Below are 20,731 nucleotides of genomic sequence, written 5' to 3' on the forward strand. Positions count from 1 at the left end.
CTATCTTTGTAATGAAAATAACAATATTTGTAATGTGAATTACAACTTTCATATTAAGAGTTACTACCTGTTCATGTCTTCAAAGAGGTTCATGAGCATTTTAGTTTTTCTACTGAATTATCAAAATTTCAGATTGATACCTTATACCCATTTGATTATTTCATATATTGATATGCCTATTTGTCATTTCAAATTTCAACATGATATAAATTTTATGTAAGTAAAAATTTGTTTTTTCAAAAGTTGATTCAAACAATTTCTTGATTTGATTTTTTTTTTTTAACATTTGATTGATTTGTTTGCTTTATATACGAAGTAAATATATAAGATAAATTATCTGAACCCCTTTTGGTTCTTTGCTTGAGAGCCAGAAGCCTCTCCCTGGAAAAGAGTGGAGTGAAACTAGCTCGCTCGCCAATTTTCGTTCAATGGGCTTGGCGCGCTAATCATTTTTGGCGCCAAAATTTTGCGACTTACAACTTCCTCTTTTTCGTCCTCGGGCACTCTTTGTTTCTTTCTTGCTCGTCGAAAAGATGAATCGCCAGAGGTCTTTACTTTCATTCTTCCAAAAATCATCATCGGCAAACTCTGATTCCGGTACCGGACACTTGGGCGGCGGCCCTGGAGCTCCGATATTTTCGGGTAAGGAAGAGAAGCTCAATGTTCCGGCCGCTTTCACTCAACCAGCGTCACTTCCCGCAAATGATTCATCTGCTGAAGTCAGGGGAACTGATACGCCACCAGAGAAGGTGCCGCGTCAGATATTACCGTCCACTTTCTCTTCAAATGAGAAAAGGAATGGCGCTTCTCCGTTTTCGAGGATCATGCATAAATTTGTAAGAGACGATGATGGCGGAAAAGCTACCCGGAGGTATTTTTAATGTATTTTTACCTAAGATAGTTTTTCCCCGCTAATGGAAGAATTTGTACAGTGTTAAATGCAATTTGAACCTCCTTTATCGTCCCCTCCCCCCCCTTTGCCCATGCATACTATCTCCGGGGAAGCAGAAATGTTTAGACAAGTTTTTAAAACTTTAAAACGAAATCGCATTCGTGTTTTATTCATTTAATAAATGGTAATCCTGAGATTGAAAACTGAAAAGATTTATTCTATAACTTTCGTCTTAATTGAATTCCAAAAGGAGACATTAATGTACCATCTATCTTCAACGATGATATTTCTTTGGTTGCTCAGAATTTATGAGAAGTCCGTGTTGATGAGTTGCGGGCGCTTCAACAAACTGATGTCACGACGTAGATTAAATTGAAGCAAAGTAACGGATTTTCAAATATATTTTTACTGAATTTCATTTTTGTGACCATGTTAAACATACATTTTCACATGCGTTGCATAGAATTTCAATAATAAACTACGTTGTTTATGATTTGTAAATGGTGTAACTTATTATAGACTTTTATTATATATATTGATATTGATGATTGTGATACTTTTGCATCTCATCACATTTGTTTTCATGTAAAACAATGTCTTTTGAAATTTTTGCAGGAGCCAGTCGGCCACTGAGATATTGAATAAAACATCGCCAGCATCTGGAAGATGTACGAATACAAACCTTAAAGAACAGTGCAAACAAGAAGTAGCTTTTCAACCTATAATAAAGGATAATGTTGCAATTTCCAATAGGGCAGATCAGGAAGACATCATCCCTGTTGAAGATAATGAGGATGTTCCTGGACCAGAAACCCCAGGGATGCGGCCTCTTGCCTCTCATGCAAAGCGATGCCGAGATGATGGGTCTAAGTTTAGTTCCTTGCTAGATTCTAGCAAAAGAGTCAAATTTTTGGAGGATTTAACATCCCCGAATATGACCAAAAAGGAAGTAGATTTGATTAGCAAGTTTGAGTGGCTGGATCCTTCTCGTATCAGAGATGCTAATGGAAGGAAGCCTGATGATCCTCTATATGACAGGACAACCCTTTATATACCTCCAGAAGTTTTGAAAAAAATGTCAGCATCTCAGAAACAGTATTGGGGTGTCAAGTGTAAATACATGGATATTGTGCTATTCTTCAAAGTGGTTGGTCAATTCAGTACTTTGAATATCAGTATATAAAAGCCTATTCTACCACAAAGTTTATTTATTTGTTTGTTTGTTTTCGTTTTTGATACTTAATTCATTATTTGAAATTATATTGTACCGCAACTTATGGTCATCTGCAGGGTAAATTTTATGAGCTTTATGAAATGGATGCTGAAATTGGTCATAAGGAACTTGACTGGAAGATGACATTAAGTGGTGTAGGAAAATGTCGGCAGGTTGTTCTAACTCAATGATTGCTTTTTTTCTCGACCCTTTCTGGTTATTTGTCCATCTTGAAAAGCAAGTGATTTATAATTGTGTCTTCAGGTCGGTATCTCTGAAAGTGGGATTGATGATGCTGTTCAGAAATTGGTAGCTCGTGGGTAAGGATGGAGTTGGAATTTTATTGCCAGATCATTGAAAATTCCTGCTCTTTAAAGCCATTGGGATGAGATATAACCGTATCATATCCGAATACAATTAATTTATGTAGTTGTCTGAGCATATTTAACAACGAATCACTGCATGCATATCAGATCACACTATGTCTACTACTTGTTATCTCTCCTAATCCCAGATAGGTGTACATAAATCTAACCCTGACACTCATTTTAGATGTCAATTCTGACATTCCACACTGTTTTTGGTTGTGGACTCACTGTACTTTTTTCTTTCCTTATTGTGAAGATACAAGGTAGGAAGAGTGGAGCAACTGGGGACATCTGAAGAAGCAAAGGCCAAAGGCTCTAACTCTGTGAGTTTTACTTTGCATGTAATGGTATTGTCTCCAATAAATTGATGCAATTTTTTTGCAAACTAGTTGCGTGTGATATTTTTGCTCCTATAAAATGCTTCATTTATATTTTTACTGTATACTTGGGAGATTTCCTTAGGATGGAAGAGGGTGCGTAATAAATAATAGAATGCTAATTTTGTTTCTATTCAGAGGTTAGCTTGTTAATTCCTTGAAAGTCTAACCTATATAACCTGTAACCACCAACGCCCCTTGGCATGATGAATGATACTTCGATACTCTTAGTCTCGTACTTTTCTTTCATTTCTCCTTCCACTATCATTGTCTCAGGTCTGGGTTTATTTATCTTCAACTCTGAAGTTCTAATGTGAGTTTATTCAAATATGACAGTTACAGTTGAACTTGCTGTTATCATTTAAAAGTTGTTTTTACCCCAATTATTCAAACTCTTGGAGTTGAAATCAGATCTGACTTCATAATGTATCCTTGATGCTTTTGGATTCATCAAGTATCTACGTGACTGCTTGGACATGGATTTCCTTTTGCATGTTATGACTCACTGTTTTGTTGCAGATTATTCCAAGGAAATTAGTTCAGGTTGTCACTCCATCAACCTTGGTGGATAACAATATTGGTCCTGATGCTGTTCATCTTCTTGCGATAAAAGAGGTTCACGCTGCTGCTGATTTCTCCTTTTCATGTCGTTGCCAGATTACATATATTAGTGATTCAATAAAAGTTGTGCTTTTACTTTTTAATTTATCTTGTGTGTTTGATGAACATTTTCCAACTACGGTTCAGTTTGTTTCTCCTAAATGCTCCTTTTTTTTACATTATGACGTATATGGAAATTAGGTAAAAAGACTTGTTCAGCTTTTGTTTATATCTTCAGAATTGAAGGCTTGATATATTTCAGTCATCAAAGATTTATATTTACCCATAGCAATGAATGGTTTTGGATTGATGTTAGAAAGGACCCCTGCCATTTAAAAAATGGGTAACATTCAAGAAATATTTTTCTTTTTGGTTGGACTGAAAGACCCAGTCGCATATGGTATGAGATACTCTGGAAGATTTAAGTAGGTAGTTCTTCCACCACAATAGCTAGCTTTTGGGGGAGTTTTCTTCATGCCGTTTGAGTACCCCTCAATTAGTTAAGGAACTGTAGTAGAGTTTAGATACCAGAACTTTGCTCTCAATAGGGGCCCAATAGATTGACGCTAAGGTATAGGTAGCATGGGATGCCTGATTCTCACATTGAGTTATATGGGATATTTTATGGGGTAATTAAATCTGTTGATTCTCCATCTTAATAGCTAGCTTTTAGGGGAGGGTTTCCCATCCCACTTGGCTGCCCATCAAGTGACAATTTGATAACTACTTTTTTCCTTTTTTCCATAGTCTATATACATTGGACTTCTGCTCCATTCCCAGTTTTTCCCTATTTCTAAATTATTTGTCCCCTCCTGGAAAATTATCTTGTGAATCATGCAAGGTACTCACATTTTATGGCACTGAAAACTTTTTGCAGGGGAGCGACCTGAATAATGGTTCAGTTCTGTATGGCTTCGCCTTTGTTGATTGTGCTGCACTTAAGTTTTGGGTTGGTTCTATTGATGACGATGCATCATGTTCTGCTTTAGGGGCTTTATTGTTGCAAGTATGTTCTTCCTGTACTTGTTCTTGACACTAAGCTTGAGTGAACAGTTTTAATTTTGTATGATTAGCTAATTTATCTCTGAGAGTTTGATTTCAGGTGTCACCGAAGGAAGTTATATATGAAAGAAAAGGTGAACAGTTTTATCCCCGTTCTCATTAGGCTTGAACTAGCTTTGACTCCAAAATTGATGAAACAGTGATTTAATGTTGAAACATGATTTGTTGCAGGGTTGTCCAAAGAAGCTCAGAAAGCACTTAAAAAATACACATTAAATGGTGAGACACGTTCTTTGCGATTGATGATTTAAAGATACAATAACAAGATATGCAAAGCATTGTTGGGTGTACAGACATGGAATTTCTAAATGGGATTGTTTCAATTCTTTGCATTCCCTGGAAGTGGTATGTGATATAAAACACAACTTTGCTTGGATAGTGGATCTTCTATGCCTGATATTTCTCATGACAATTGTGTCTTGGGTTTGTTAATGAGAATACATAATTCCTAGCTGCAATTAGCTGTGCTTTAACTTTTGTTGGTTCTAATTTATCCGCCCATGAACTCGGCCTCAGAGATGTGTACCTTTTGGACTCCTTACAAAGTCAAGGCTTGTATAAAATGTTCGGATTCTATCATGATTTATTAGCAGCCTGACTCTTAACGGCTTAAGCTTTTCAGATAGTTGGTTCTTTTGAGTAATTATTAGTATCCAAAACTTTTTGACTAAACAATTGAGAATCCAAACCTTGACACTTCACTTTTTAAATTAAAATGAAAGTTTCAACAGAGTTTTTTTTCCCCCCATGCTTTGAGTTCACAGGGATTTTGTGTAAGGATTGCACTGGGGATATTAATATGACTCACTCCTTGGCCTCCTAATATTAAAGCTTTTTAGATGTTTCCATGAAGCTTTTCCATCTGATCGCCTGTAAATGCTTTTACCATTATACCCATTTTTCTAGAGCAAAATGTTTGTCACAATGCTAAGTCAAGTATATAAATTTTTTTTTGTTTAAAAAAAATCAATTGCATTTTGTTTACAGGTTTTGTTTCTCTTGTAGGTTCCACGACACTACAACTGACTCCAGTGCAGTCGCTCACTGACTTAATATCCCCTGAAGTTACTGATTTAGTTCGCTTGAATGGATACTTTAAGAGGTCATCTAATTCACTAGATCATGCACTGAACAAAGTGAATCATCCTGAAACCACGGCCTGTGCTCTTGGCGGATTGATTAATCATCTCACGAGATTGATGGTATACTTGATATTATGCCATTTAGAGTTACTATACTAATGGAACTCACATATAGCTTGTATATAATGATGAATCAGTTCTACTTTAATTTCAGTTAGAAGATGTCCTACAGAATGGGGATATATATCCATACCAAGTTTATAGGGGCTGCCTCAAAATGGACGGACAGACATTGGTCAACCTTGAGATATTTAGTAATAATGCTGATGGTGGTGTCTCAGGCAAGTCCTAGCATTTCTCTTTTTTACTAAGGATCGGGATATATTCTATGTATTTTTGAACAACTCAGTATGCAATCCTAAAGTTTATCTGCTTGAGCTTCAGGTACATTATATAAATATCTTGATAGTTGTGTAACCTCATCTGGAAAGCGGGTTCTAAGGAGTTGGATCTGCCATCCTCTAAAAGATGTTGATGGGATAAACAATAGGCTAGACGTGGTTGATGGTCTAGTGTTACGGCCTGAGATTGTGTCACTCATTACTCAACATCTTCGCAAGCTACCAGATTTGGAACGACTGCTTGGCCGAATCAAGATTACCCTTCAGTCATCAGGTCCTCTACTACTGCCAATGTTCCGCCGGAAAATATTGAAGCAAAGGGTCAGTTCTGCTGCAGTTTTTTGTTTGTGAAACATTTCTTACTCTGAAGTCTGAAGGACTCTTCGGTGCTCACATGTTCGGCTATACCTCTTTCCCCTTTCAATTGTGCACTATTATCTTAGTTATCATTACTTTATTAAGATCAGACTTGTCCCCCTAGCTTCTATGGTCTCATTTCTTTATGCCACGTCTCTTTCTGTTTCTCTAAGTGTTTTAAAGTAAACCTCTGATGTGTTGAGAAAGGTTTTGTTATAATTTTGCTGCCCTGATTTTCAGTCCATTATGTGTGATAAGTTGAATGTCTGTTTTAGAAGCGAGTTTTTCTTATTTTTTTGGTGGACGGCTCTATTGTAAATTCTTTTATGCCTTGAGCCTATAAATATGAGCTCTCCTCCCTTGTAAATGCGTCCTATTCATATTGAAGATGAACAAACTTTCTTCTGTTTCATTATATGTTTCTGATGTATTCATAGTCTGTAATGTATATATGTTTAGTGCTCTTTAATGAATTTGAAGTTTGTTACAGGTAAAAGTGTTTGGGTCACTTGTAAAAGGCCTTCGAACTGGTTTGAATTTATTATTGCTTCTACAGAACGAGGGACCTCTAATGTCGTCCTTTACAAAAGTTTTCAAAGTTCCAGTTCTGACAGGTGGCTGTGGGCTTGATCAATTTCTTACTCAATTTGAAGCTGCTATAGAAAGTGACTTCCCCAATTACCAGGTATTTTTCTTCCTCATTTGGTATCGATTGCCAAGGACAGGAGCTTGCTCCACATATTATGTTCTTCGTACAAATTTAATAAATGATTTGAACTGTTTTGTTTCTTCTGTATGGAGTTGGCAACTGTCAACTGACTCGATGGATGTAACACAATGGAGATTTTAATTGTTATATTCTGCAGTCGTTCATGTTCCTTAAGGCAATTTATTTAATGTGCAGAATGTTCTGCTAATGTGTAATCGTCTGATTTTTTTTTCTCTTTGATGCCAGAATCACGAGGTAACAGACGCAGATGCTGAAATACTTGCTACACTCACGGAAGTGTTTATGGAGAAAGCTACCGACTGGTTTGAAGTTGTTCATGCCATCAATTGCATAGATGTACTTAGATCTTTTGCCGTCACTTCAAGCATGTCATGTGGAACCATGTGCCGGCCTGTCATATTGTCTTCATCAAAAAGCACAAGTCAAGATTATGTGGGACCTGTGCTTGAAATGAAGGGACTATGGCATCCATTTGCCCTTGGAGAGCATGGAAGTTTGCCTGTCCCCAATGACATAAATCTTGGTGAGAATACGGGTGCCCACCATCCTCATACATTGCTGCTGACTGGACCAAACATGGGTGGAAAATCAACACTTTTGCGTGCCACCTGTCTAGCTGTTATTATGGCCCAGGTTCTGGTTCATTTTATTCTTTTAATTCTAACAAGCATGATGGGTGACTACTTCAATCTGTAGAACATGCTACCCTCGTTAGTGTTGGATACAAAGTACTGAAATTTAAGATACTTTTCCCCTGATGAAAGTTAAAAATGTTCCAGAAAATTATAAACAGTAGGTCATAACCTTTTCAAGAGATTTTGGGTTGTTGATTTGGTATGATCAAGCCTCAAGGGAACATGTTACATTTCATTCATTTACCATCTCGCACTGCGTGACATATTATGATGTCCAGTTTGTTTCTTTTTTATGATAGATGTGTCTCTGATGTCTTTGCAGCTAGGCTGTTACGTGCCTTGTGAAAACTGCGATCTCTCAGTTGTGGATATTATCTTCACAAGGCTTGGAGCCACTGATAGAATCATGGCCGGCGAGAGTATGTATTCTTCAGCATAAAAGGGTGCTTTATCAATAAAGTGATTATTTCTATCATGCAATTGCTAGTTACTTCACTGCAGCGAAAATTTTCCCAACTAGCTGTGAGCTGATATTTCTAACACAACATTGTCCACTGGCTTTTGGAATGGAACACCTAACAATAATTAACTGGTAGCCTGAACGTGTCATTTCTGGGGGAATATCCTTATGAATTTTCATATGTGGATTGCTTGCTAGTTTGGATAGGACTTGCTAGCGCCAAATATGATGTTCAAAACTTGTGAATATAACTTACGTGGCTAATTAAGAAGCTCTGCTTTCTCGAGCATACTCTAAAATATAAGTAGACTATTGTATCAAATTGCACGGTATCTTTCATCCGTTTTGATATACGTAGATCTCCTCATAAGAAAACAAGTTGCATTAGACTAGTTCAATTTAAATTTTGATTCATTAACCCAAATGCAAATTAAAGAAAAAACTAAAATGCGTTCTTACATGTTATGAGGGGATTTGGTTTAAAAATCTATGATGAGATTAAGTTTTATGTCTTCAAAATAAAGGAGATGCCTATATAATTTTAACAGGGTTATGATATATGTATTTAACTCATTAAAAATGATTGTTTAGAACCCAATGTATATTAGAGGGTGAAACTTACTTTTTCATGGTCAAATTATGACATGCCCATGGACATCAAAGGACAGACAATATGATTGCATGGCCATTGGCATGCATGTAAATGAGGTATGCAGAGGATATTCTCTTCCTAAACACATCAAATTTCTGCAAGCTGGATTTCTAAATGAATCAAACCATTTAGGACTTGGGAATTATTGAAATCTGATATTTAGATGCTTCCATGTGCGCAGCTACTGTTTGTCTCTATGCTCGAAGGATTGCCAATAACAAAGTTCACTTTTTTGGCAGGCACCTTCTTCATTGAGTGCACAGAAACTGCACAAGTTCTTCAGAATGCTACTCAAGATTCTCTGGTCATTCTCGACGAACTGGGGCGAGGAACTAGTACTTTCGATGGCTATGCAATAGCATATTCAGTAAGTTGCTTCTTTTAACTGCCTGCATCTTCTTTTGCTGGAATCTCCGATTCAATTCCTTAAATGTTCCTATTCTATGTTTACCTGTTAAGCTTAAGGCTCGGTTAAAGATTTTATTGTTCTTGTCAATGCTTCAACGCATGACTAAATAGTGAATCATTTTCATTCTTCTCCAGGTATTCCGCCATCTGGTGGAAAAAGTCAACTGTCGCTTACTATTTGCCACGCACTACCATCCACTCACAAAAGAGTTTGCCTCTCATCCACACGTTATGCTGCAGCACATGGCCTGTGCTTTTGAGTCAGAATCTGATGGCCATTCCAAGCGTCGAAAGGAGCCAGTCTTCCTGTATCGGCTTGCCTCTGGAGCGTGTCCAGAGAGCTATGGATTGCAGGTGGCTCTCATGGCTGGGATCCCAGAAAAGACAGTGAATGTTGCTTCAAAGGCTAGCCAACAGATGAAGAAATCAATTGGAAGAAGTTTTCAGTCAAGCGAACAGAGATCAGAGTTCTCAACTCTTCATGAAGAGTGGGTGAAGACCTTGGTGTCTATATCCAGAATAAAAGATTCCGAGACTTTCGATGAAGATGCCTTCGATTCTTTGTTTTGTACGTGGTGTGAGCTAAAGACTTCGCTTAGATCAGGAAACTAGGAAGTAGGAACAAGGAGCAGATTATTTAGAGTAGAAAGTCCATAGGGTTGAGTGTTATATTATAGTGTCTTAGGTGGTCAACACATTTATTTTTAAGAAGAGGCTTGGCTTCTTTCAAGCATCAGGCTGTTTGGAAGAGATGGCTTGAAATATCTCCTGGGTGGAAATCATCGATAAGATATCTTTATATCCTTGTAAGTTGTAGCACGCAATGATACGAGTTACTTACATTTTTCCCACTCATGTCTCCTAAACAGTTTTACAACGATGTAATCTACTGTATGAAAACTTCTAATCTCGTATCATTCTTGCTTATAATCTTATGTCGATGGTGTCTGTTTCTAAATTAAAAAACAAAATGGTCAGTATATAATGACAGAATTTTGTGATGCACTAGAAATTACTGTTGGTGCTAGCAATTGGCTTCGGCATTAACAGCGTGGAATCACAGTTTTGTGCAGCCTCATGCGCCCATTTTGATTTCTCAACATGAAAATGATTAATACATGAAAAAGCTTATTACCATATATACAATAATAAAAATCATCTTTGTATAATTTAAATAACCATAACTTCTAATTATTTTATATTTATCCTGCGGCCGACGCAGTTGAGGACCCCCAGTTATAACCACAATTTTTGGAAGCGTTGGTAAGGAAAAAAATGGGCAGCTTGGTTTTTTTTTTTTTTCTGTTTTTGTTTTTATTTTTATTTTTTATGGTATTAAAATAGATGTTTTGAGATGGATCTGTGATATATGATACTCGATGCCAGTTTATAAATTTTACATTTTTCCTATTTATTGTCTTTAGAAGTTTATAAATGTTTCAAAAAATAAATAAATATCTTCCAACTCTAAGAATTGGAAATGAAATTGAATATGCTAGCACTATTCCCTTGTCTTCCCCCATACCGTTTTAGTCCCTCCAAGAACCGTACTAGATCGAAAGACTTGCTGCAAATGTAATAGGCGATTCATCAACGGGGCTGATCCATGGCAGAATGATCGCGGACGATGTGAACAAAAGAAAGGTACATTTTAAGAAAATTACAATTAAATCCCACCTAAAAGAATTAAATACAAAAAAATCTTTTAAAATCATAAAATTATTCTGAAGTCCCAAGAAAATTTTTTACAATAAATTTTATTTGTTTAATTACCAAATTACCCTTATTATTTTTTTAAGTTTGCATTGACAACTAAAAGAACAGTCATTGATAACTTAAAATGCAAGAATTGACAACTGTCACGGCAAATATTGACAACACATTTTCTTAGCATATCATAAAATATAATGCATAAGTTGTCAATACTTGTATCTCAAGTTGTCAACCATTATTCTTTCAGTTGTCAATACAAAGTTAAAAAAAAAAAAATTAAACAAATAAAATTTTTTACAATAGGATTCATTTGAACTTAAGAATAATTTCATGATTTCCAAGGATTTTTTTATTTAATTTCCTTGGATGAGACCTAATTGTAATTTTCCCTACATTTTAAATCCAAGAAAATATTCACTGTTTCGCATTGAACAAACGCAAGATCCAAAATCCAAAAGGAATAAGCATAGTTCAGAGAGAGATTTGTCCCTCCAGTAGACCAAATGAGAAGCAATTCTAAGTGGAGTCTAACATTTCTTTTTTCTTTTTTTTGGGTTTGCGGGGAATTTACATCAAAATTCAGGGGCGTTGCATGTAACTTTTGGCAAATGATGAGCATTAAGCTACCAATTTCTTGACAACAGGATAAACCAAGCATCTGGCTGGAATGGGTAACGATGATCACAACACGACCAAAAATCAGAGCTACCCCTTCCTTGTAACAGTACAAAACTATTAAACAGTTAAACAATGTCCTAATCGTAGGAATAAATACAGATGGTTAAACCTCGTAGATCACACCCACACTTTCACTTGAAGACGGTCTTTTCCTTCAATGATGTTTGCACTAAACCATATACCACCTTTGCCCTGATTCCAACTCCTAAGACAAAGTAAGACGAAAGAAATGCCAGAAAACCAGCACCATTTGCACTTCGAAATCATACATGTAAGTAGCTATGAGAAAAGGCCCATCATTGAATCCAAACAAGGATCTCTTATAATGTTGACAAACAGGAAATAAAAAAGGCAGCAGATTGAGATAAGGCAAAGATGTCTATCTTTAAGATATTATTAGCCAACCACCTCTTGTGTGATACTTAGAACTGGCAAACTAGTTTAAAGTGATACGCTTCCCTAAGAATGAACTTACTCACAAAACTTTTCTCATTTTAAGATCAAATTATCATCTTACAAGGAAGTTTAGAGCATAGCAAGCAAGGCAAAGAAAGATACACGCTCTGCATGCCTTCTATTTTAGTAGAATATTTTACATATCCCAAACAATGTAAGAAGAATGCGCTATCCACCTTACAAAGTTAGGAACTTTCCCTTCTGAGTAGTCTTAAAATGTGTTTTTTTGGTCGACCAGACCAGTCTGGTTCTGGGGCTTGTATGCCACTCGATATCGTGAATATAGAACACCATTTCAACATTCTAACCACTCATCCAAGTAAAATTCCTGGTAGCGAGTACACAGTCTCCCCAACAAGAACAAGAAGAAGCGTTATCCCACTAGGATTATACAAAGCCACTGTACTTTGTCCACAACGAACCAAATCTTCATGACATAACGAGTATTGTATTTAAGCGAATGCCTTGTGCGCCATAATTGAAATAATACTGAAAGATTAAACATGTAATCAATACAAGCGTGCCAAAATGTAACATAATCAATGTCTCGGTTTTAAGTACTAAGAAGGAACAAATAGATTCAATAATCTTTTTTCATTCAGCATTTTTCGCGGAAAGATGATGTAGACGTAGCCCTTCCAAGTAACATAATTACACTGGTCAGCATAATGAATCAAAAGCAACAAGGCAAATGATGCAAAAGTATCCACGTTCAACAAGCAATTGAAAATATAAGCAGGATAACAGCAACCCACCTACATCATTCACTGCCATTCTCTGTAGATGTCTCGGAATCCTCCTCACCTCCTTCTTGCAAGCTTGCAATTTCGGCCTGAGCTCTTTCCAGAATCTGCTTCTTCTGCAGTTCTAACTCCCTATTAAAATCCAATCTCATCTTCTCCAACTCCATCATCTGCCGCCTCTTACGATTCTCAATCTTCTCATATATTTTCCCAAACTTCTGAATAGAATCAGCTAATTCCCTAAAGGAAGACTCTTCTCCATTATCATTGTCTCCAATCCTAGTCCTCCTGGGTGGAAGCCCATCCGAATCATCTTCAGACGTCTCTGACTCCCCAGGGCTATCTCTCATCTCATCCAGCCCATTCGATCTATCTAAATAAACCCTTGTATTCATGAAAACATACTCCCCAGAGTCCATTCCACAGGACAGTCCATATTCTTGCCTCGCTGATGAAGCCATTAACATATCCATCTTCTTAAAATAAGCCCATTTACTAGAACTCAACCCCATTTCATCCATTTTCGCTTTCTCTTTCTTGTACCTTCTTTTCAGTTTATCCAACATGCTCCTACACTGTGCCACGGTCCTCTCCATCTTCAGCTCCTCCGAAAACTTCTCGGCCACATCATGCCAATCCTCGGACCTTAAGCTCTTTCTCCCAAGTTGAAGAAATTTGTCCCCCCAAACCTCTAGCAAAACAAACGTCGCATGCTCCGTCCATTCATCTGTTGGGCTTCGATTCCCATGCGAAAGCTTCCCATGAGGTACCAACTCATAGTTCGAAACAGACGGATTCCGCAATTTCCTTTTCTTCGGGTTTTTCTCACACTCGTCTTCGCTATCAATATTCATACCATAACCATTTTCCCCTTCACCATCGCCGTCCTCCAGGTCATTCCCTACATCATATTCATCCATTTCTTCATCATCACCGTCCTCGTCGTATCGACTAATCACTTGACGACGATATGGGGCGGCGCGAACCAAGTGCTCTTGGCGATGGGAATAGTTAGGACGGCTTGAAGCGTAGGGCTTTCGAGGGTACGTTGCATCATCTTCCACGATATTGTCCATGTATGCTAATAAAGGAACAGATAAGCAATTTTTCAGAATCGCAATTGAATATTTTCTGAAAATTGAGGGGAAACAAGGAATTTAAGAAGCTAAAGAGAAACTAACTCGCTAAGCAAAATTCACCATTCGAAGAAGAAAAGAATGTTGGAAAAGACGAAGGATGAATAGAACGCGAAATCGTTAGGGTTTTGGGTGGGATACCGAACTAGACGAGGCGTGCGAAGGAGAGATAACCACGACTTGTGGCACAGGATGAATCCAATGATCCCTGATTATGGGTCGAAACGGTGTGGAGTGATCCCAAATGGGCCCATTAAGATCTGGCCTTGAAACTAGTCAAACGTGGGCCTAAATTGACTCAAATATCAATGAACTAGATCTCAGGCCCTTGCTCTTTCTGATGTTTGTGGAAAATTTATTACCCATAGTCCTTAAAATTTGAAAAAAGTCCGAGGTCTTTGAGAGTAGAGATGGAAATAGGCCAGGCGGCCTATCAGGAGTCTGTGACCTGGCATATTTAGATATCAGAACAGGCTCAAGTCTGTAAAAAGGCCTGTTTACTTTATCAAGCCAGGCTCATGTTTGATAGTAAGCTTGTTGGCCTGTCAGGCGGCCTGGGCCTGTTATCCTTTTTTTTTTAGGTTAAAATTGTAAATGAACAAGAGAAAATCTGCTATTTTGATTGGTTAATTGAAAAAACTCCACCCACATAAACGTGTTATTCAAAACTCATTGCACGCTTCATTTCATTTCCATTCTCTATAATAAAAATAATTGATGTATATATAATGACACATTTAAACAGAGAAAGAAAACATAAGTACATTAAAAAAAAGCATCATTAATTTATTTTATCCATGCTTTTCATGTTAATCTTACATAGAATATATATATCTGTATATATAATTGATCTATTATGTTTTAAACTGTATATATGTGTGCTCAATCTAATTCTTATTATAATAGTTGCTCAATTAATTTAAATTATAATAAATGTAACATTTTTTTTTAAACAACCATGTGTAACAACAGGATCAAATATCATTTTGTTAGTAAATTAGTTTGAACAAATGATAAATTTAGAATATAAAAGGGATTAAGGATGTTTCATATTTTAAACTAGATCTAGTCATCAACTAATTTTTATACTAGAGATGGAATGAAGTGTTATTTGTATACCAGGGTGAAATTATGTTTTCTAATAACGTTTCATATTCGATTTTTTTTTTTGTCTAAAGGAACATGTTTTACAAATTGTGTTAATTTGATAATTTCATATTTTCTGTTTGTATTTTAAATAAGTTGGATTGAATTATTATAATTTTGAATTGATTTATATATGTTTGAAATTTGTTAAAAAAAACAGACATCTTAACAGGCCACAGGCCAGGCTCAGACCGAACAAAAAACTTTTCACAGGCCACAGGAACAGGCCTCACCCCAAGCGGGGCCTGTTAAGGGTAAGGCTTGACTTGGCCTGACATGTTTCCACCCCTACTTGAGAGTAAAGAAGGGTGAGGGAAGAAAGACAAGATTGCCCTTAATGAGTAATAAATGAGAAAGATGAAAAGAACAAAAAGAGTGACAATGTTCTCTTCTTCTTCCCTGAACTCATCGATCATCATGGAATTTGTCGGAGCTCTAGTTCGTCTGTGAAAGCTAAAAAGGTGAAGTTTGAGGGACTAAGTTATACACATATGACCCATGGGCATTATTGTAACTTGACATAACATAATGTATACTACTTGCGATCCTAAATATAGGATTTAGTACATTACAAACTAAATCTTATATTTAGTGTTAGAGGTATGGCAGTTGTTTTTATTGTTCTCGGGTCATATGTCATTCTCCATCTTTCTCCACAAGCTAGGCTCGTGCGGACTTATCTGGCATTGGCTTTGTTTTTTTGTATTGCATTTTATTTTCTTGAGACTTCTTATAATTATATATTTTTCTTGAGATCTTATAATGATTTTCCCGACAAATAATGCCTAGATGGTGGTCAGCCTTCAACTGATATGGCAGTATCATCCATATTCTTCAAAATATATTCTTTCTCATTCTCCTGCATATAGTTTTTAAATGGGCGAAAATATTGAGCTTTTATCTTGTTTGAGCCATATGCCAAACACAATGACTCAAATATTCTCAAATTGTGTAGCGATTACGCCATCAATAATATATGCCTTCTTCCTCCATTCCTTCGTCAATACTTGTCTACTTTTTAATGATTCCTTTGAACTTAAAAATCAGACCTTCAAATAACACAATTATCTCCCCTTAGAAGCCTCAAGAGGTCAGGATCTTCAAACAAAACCATCTCAAATTTAAGCACAAAAAAAAAACTATCCCCTTTTTATTTTTATCTTTCTTAAATGTTTTTAAATATCAAAAAAGCAGTTAAAAAGTAATTATACTTTAATTTTACATTACTCTGTTTTTTTTTAATTTATTGCATCTAATCTTTATAAAACAATCAGCAACTAGATACAACATCATGTCAGGGAAAAAGATAGATACAATAATGCCCTTGGCATATTTACAAAAACAATATGCTATTAACATTAGGTGTTGGTCTTAGTGAACAAGTTTTGGCCTTTTTTTTCCCGTTAAAATATAGGTATCATTCTATTAAAAGCAATTATATTCAAAATATTATTGAGCACTAAATGTGAGCATCTCTCCCAATAAGAATTCAAACTTTTTTTTTTTGCTAAAGTATAGGTATCTTTCTATTGGAAGCAATCCTATTCGAGGCACTGTCAGTCATTAAATGTGGGCATTTGAATCTTGATTCACCACGTTGTGAAGGAATAACTTCTTTTACCAGACCTAATCCCCTTGATATAAGAATTTAAACCTTGATTTGTTATCTTGTGAAGTTTTGCTCATTTAAACATAAAGTTTCGAGTTAGAGTCCATGTAAAAGCCCAAAACATTTTTGAAAAAGCTAGTCCTAATTAAATTCGATCCCGGCATATGCCATCCGGGCACATGCAGCATTACAGCCAACTGCCTTCTACAGTTCTACTTGCTGCCTGCTGGAACCTAACGGGGACCCTTTGTTTTTTTTTTGGGACCATTCCCATGTATTTGATCTGCATGTGGCCCATTTATAGGTCTCAAACCTTAACAATTATTTCAACATTTACAATTACGCAAAAAAAAAAAAGAAGGAACTTTTGAAGGTTATATAGAGTAAATATTAGACAACTATCCATTCAGAAGTATCGAGGCATTATGCCATTAAATATAAAATGAAATTATAAAAATAGTATTTTAAAGAGATTATGAATATTCTTGAAATAGTTTTTTTAAATAATATTGTTGTTGTCAGTTAATGCTATGATAAATTCACAGCAGAAGAGAAATTTTCAGACCCTTTCTTCTTGGGTCAACAAAGACTTTTCAAACCCTGACAGTGGCCAAAAAGCTCATCTATGTGCCATCATAATGACGCCTTTAAACTTGGGGCCCTGGCGTAGGCCCCATTTTTGGGCCACCAAAAAAGTACATAAAAAAACAAAGAAGAGCAAGGGGGAAAAAAAATACTACATGTAAATTTTTTTTTTACCTGAAATGTAAAAATGAATTGAAAATTTATGAAGAAAGAAGAACAAAATAATGAAACTTTCAAAAATTAAGGGCGAGCCAATTCCAAACTCTTGGGATTACACAGGTTCTCTACAGAAGAAAAGAAAAAAAAACAAAAATTTAACATAGATCTTCACTTCATCATGTCTGTGTAGTCTAAAAGTTTAACGTTAATCACCTTTTGGAAGAGTCGATTATTCTTCTAATGAACATTGATTTAACTAATACTTTTCTTCTAATTTTAAATATAAGACATATTTTGTAATATAATTTACACTACAAAATAGATCCATATTTATTATTTATTCATCAGTTTACAGTTTTCAAAAAGAGAAACAAATTTTTATAAATAAGTAATTTAATCCATCGGAGTAAGTGTAGGATGGCAAAAGGGACGCACTTCCATGGAAGAACCATCCCTTGGAGGGATCAACCGATCAAAGGATCAGTGGCAATTCCCAAGATCAGTGAAAACCAGAACATAGGAGATGATGACGTGGCATGACCGTCACCAGTCACGGGCCCCACAACAAGGTCGGACATTTAACAATAGCAGGAGGGCGTCTGGCCGCGGGGGCCCGCCATTGCTCCATTTTTGTTTGCTTGCGCTGTTCACAAATTCTGTTCAGAAGTATATGGCTGGCCTGTTGCCTTCCTTTTCGTCAAACCTAACTATCCATTTCCATTGTTAATGCTTGAGCAGCAACATCATACTTCTCTGATTTTTAATATAGAATTTATTTAACTATTTTGATTAAAATAAAAAATTTAGTTAAATTAGGTAATAATCATAAATATGGTGTATGTTTCCCAAAATATTTAGTTAAAACTTCTTTAAAAAACTAACATTTCAATTAAAAATATAAAAGGGTAAAATTGATATATGTGTAGAATTAATGAGTAATAAGTACGCACTCACTTTATAAAATATATAGGTGTATTATTAATGAGTAACAAGTATTATTGTGGTATTTAATTATTTAATAGGGATAATTTAAGAAAGAATTGATAAATATGAGAAATGAATCCTATATTAGGATCAAGATCAACTTTCTAATTAGGTCATATATTAAGGACTGGAGGAATACTACTTTTAAGATGAAGTGTTTGGAAAAACTCATTAAATTTGCATTACACTCGTGTACTCAAGGCTTGTTTGAATTTATAATCAATAAGTATGTTTAAATATATAAAAATTTCTCTCACATACTTACTTTGTATTTCGTAAATTATCGTTAAAAAATTATTTATAAATCATTCTAAACAAACAAAACCTTCGGATAACAAATTTGTAAATATTAAAAAAAAGTTAAAAGTTTCTATGGGAAGCTATTCTAAAGTTGCAGCGAGGGTGATGGTCCCTCGTTAAATGGCAGCCAGAAAGGTGCGTGTGTACGACGTAGAAACATAAATATATAAATCCACCCACACTAATGGCGTGACGATATTACATATGAAAGAATTATATGCAGAGGAATGGGACCGTGTAATAACACTGCAATGACCCATTTCTCCTAACCCTTCCATCTGTACTTATTATATTTCTTGTGCTGCGGTCCTATTCAAGTTCATGCATGCATGGAAGAAAATGGAAGACTCTTGTACTGACTTAATTTGTGGGTACGAGGTAGTCGGAAAGCTCCATAGTTTTATATTAACGCTGTGAGATGATGGAGAGCAAGTTCATTTGTGTGATTTTTCTGGGGCTTTGCTTAGCCCTAGGAAATGTAGATGGACGAAGTTATTATAGGAGGGGAAAAGATTTGGACGATGTGAGACGGCCTGATTCGTTTTTCTCGGGATGGTGGTTTGGTGGCGGCAGCTATGGAGGTGGCGGTCGCGATGGTGGAGATTATGGTGGCGGGGGTGATGAAGGGAGAGGATACGAAGGCAGAAATGGAGGAGGAATGTCAAGAGGAGGATATAGAGGTGGCAGTCGTGATGGTGATGGTGACGGTTACAATGGTGGTCGCGGAGACAGAGATTATGATGGTGACGGTGATGGTGGAAGAATGGAAGGCAGAGGGAACGGATATAGAGGTGGTAATGATGGCTATGGCCCAGGGACAAGGTACGGAGGAGGAGGTGGCGGTGGGGGAGGTGGTGGGGGCGGCGGTGGAGGTTGGAACAGCATGGGTGGCGGGGGCGGCGGTGGGGGAGGTGGCGGGGCGGTGGCTGTTGGAACGGCATGGGTGGTGGGGGTGGGGGTGGTGGAGGAGGTGGCAGCGGGGGTGGTGGGGGCGGAGGAGGTGGTTACTGAAGCAGGGTATCTAGAAACGGAGGAGGCTATTGAGGTGGCATGGGTGGAAGTGTGAGTCTGCCATGAAAAATGGTAAAGCAAATAAGCCTTGAAATAGTTGTCGTGGAGTTCGCACCTTATCGTGTTATTAGGTTATTATTAAATGCTAAAGTAGCAAACATTAAGGGAAAATCGCAAAAGAAACCTTAAAAATTAAAAAATTTTATATAGGAACCCATTAACAAAAATTATTGTCCTTTATTTATCAATTATTGTTAAAATCTATACTAATATTGTAATGGTACCTATTTATGATTTTTCTATCTTCAAGGTCTTTTTTTCTGATTTTTCCAATATAATAAAAAATGATATAAAAAGAAGTTAAAAATTGCAATATTTTAGTTTAGGCACTTAAGACTTCAAAAACCCAAAGGAGAAACTGATGTCTGATTTGGTATTTTGCAAATGTAATCAAATGACTAAAATATCCTTATATCAATTTTCTTTAAAAAAAAAAGTCATCAAACTTATCATTACCAATATATTTTTTGTCATCAACTATTCAACACTTGTCATTGTCAAATTGTTAATAAAGAACTTGTCATTGTCAGTACATTTCTTGTTGTTCGCTATCTAACACTTATCATTGTCAGTTTACAACTTATTAATAAACATTTTAATACAAAGGCATTTTTGTCATTTAACTTTGCAAAATACCATATCAAGTATTACTTCCTTTCATGGGATTTTGAAGTTTTAAATGCCTAAATTAGAATATTGTAATTTTTAACTTCTTTTTATGTCATTTTCCCTTAATATAACATCTTTTCATTAATGTTCTGTTACTACAAAATAAAACTGTGCCAAAAATTATCACCTTTTGCTTACGCTATTAGTTGGCCTGTATATTTCATTTTATGTGTCTTATTTGTCAATAGTTGGTGTGGCAGTGCTGCCCATAAAGTAATATAATATTCACAGAATCTTGTAATTCC

General features: G+C 36.1%; 3 protein-coding genes across 6 annotated transcripts; 2 read left to right on the forward strand and 1 right to left on the reverse strand.

The window, feature by feature from the left end:
• The first annotated feature begins 440 nt into the window (after positions 1-440).
• Positions 441-10,151, forward strand: LOC114731094 (DNA mismatch repair protein MSH7-like). The gene is made up of 17 exons (XM_028918220.1): positions 441-871; positions 1,508-2,039; positions 2,183-2,278; positions 2,370-2,425; positions 2,730-2,796; positions 3,370-3,465; positions 4,328-4,456; positions 4,553-4,586; positions 4,684-4,731; positions 5,518-5,714; positions 5,809-5,935; positions 6,039-6,316; positions 6,843-7,037; positions 7,308-7,715; positions 8,040-8,136; positions 9,069-9,196; positions 9,373-10,151. The coding sequence occupies exons 1-17, from the start codon at positions 534-536 to the stop codon at positions 9,847-9,849; spliced, it is 3,303 nt and encodes a 1,100-aa protein (XP_028774053.1). The 5' UTR covers positions 441-533; the 3' UTR covers positions 9,850-10,151.
• Positions 10,152-11,703: 1,552 nt separating this feature from the next.
• LOC114731090 (trihelix transcription factor ASIL2-like) lies at positions 11,704-14,110 on the reverse strand. Of its 4 annotated transcripts, none has more exons than XM_028918217.1 (2): positions 12,844-14,110; positions 11,704-11,833 (listed from the first exon to the last, which is right to left on the reverse strand). In XM_028918217.1, the coding sequence occupies exon 1, from the start codon at positions 13,901-13,903 to the stop codon at positions 12,845-12,847; it is 1,059 nt and encodes a 352-aa protein (XP_028774050.1). In that variant the 5' UTR covers positions 13,904-14,110; the 3' UTR covers positions 11,704-11,833; position 12,844. The 4 variants fall into 4 exon arrangements, with proteins under 4 accessions (XP_028774050.1, XP_028774048.1, XP_028774049.1 ...); XM_028918215.1 differs by having other exon boundaries at positions 12,840-14,110; XM_028918216.1 differs by lacking the exon at positions 11,704-11,833 and adding an exon at positions 12,100-12,573.
• Positions 14,111-19,167: 5,057 nt separating this feature from the next.
• LOC114731098 (acanthoscurrin-1-like) lies at positions 19,168-19,812 on the forward strand. The gene has a single exon (XM_028918223.1). The coding sequence runs from the start codon at positions 19,168-19,170 to the stop codon at positions 19,810-19,812; it is 645 nt and encodes a 214-aa protein (XP_028774056.1).
• The last annotated feature ends 919 nt before the right edge of the window (positions 19,813-20,731 follow it).

Source organism: Neltuma alba, unplaced genomic scaffold (genome assembly GCF_004799145.2).
Source record: "Neltuma alba isolate B1F8T4 unplaced genomic scaffold, ASM479914v2 tig00012803_pilon, whole genome shotgun sequence".
In the NCBI taxonomy this organism is placed as follows: Eukaryota; Viridiplantae; Streptophyta; class Magnoliopsida; order Fabales; family Fabaceae; genus Neltuma; species Neltuma alba.

Coding starts and splice junctions, on each gene's coding strand:
- LOC114731090 (XM_028918217.1), bottom strand. CDS start 13,903: ATGGACAATATCGTGGAAGATGATGCAACGTACCCTCGAAAGCCCTAC.
- LOC114731094 (XM_028918220.1), top strand. CDS start 534: ATGAATCGCCAGAGGTCTTTACTTTCATTCTTCCAAAAATCATCATCG. Junction 2,797..3,369: donor AGGCCAAAGGCTCTAACTCT/GTGAGTTTTACT, acceptor GTTTTGTTGCAG/ATTATTCCAAGGAAATTAGT. Junction 5,936..6,038: donor TGCTGATGGTGGTGTCTCAG/GCAAGTCCTAGC, acceptor CTTGAGCTTCAG/GTACATTATATAAATATCTT.
- LOC114731098 (XM_028918223.1), top strand. CDS start 19,168: ATGGAGAGCAAGTTCATTTGTGTGATTTTTCTGGGGCTTTGCTTAGCC.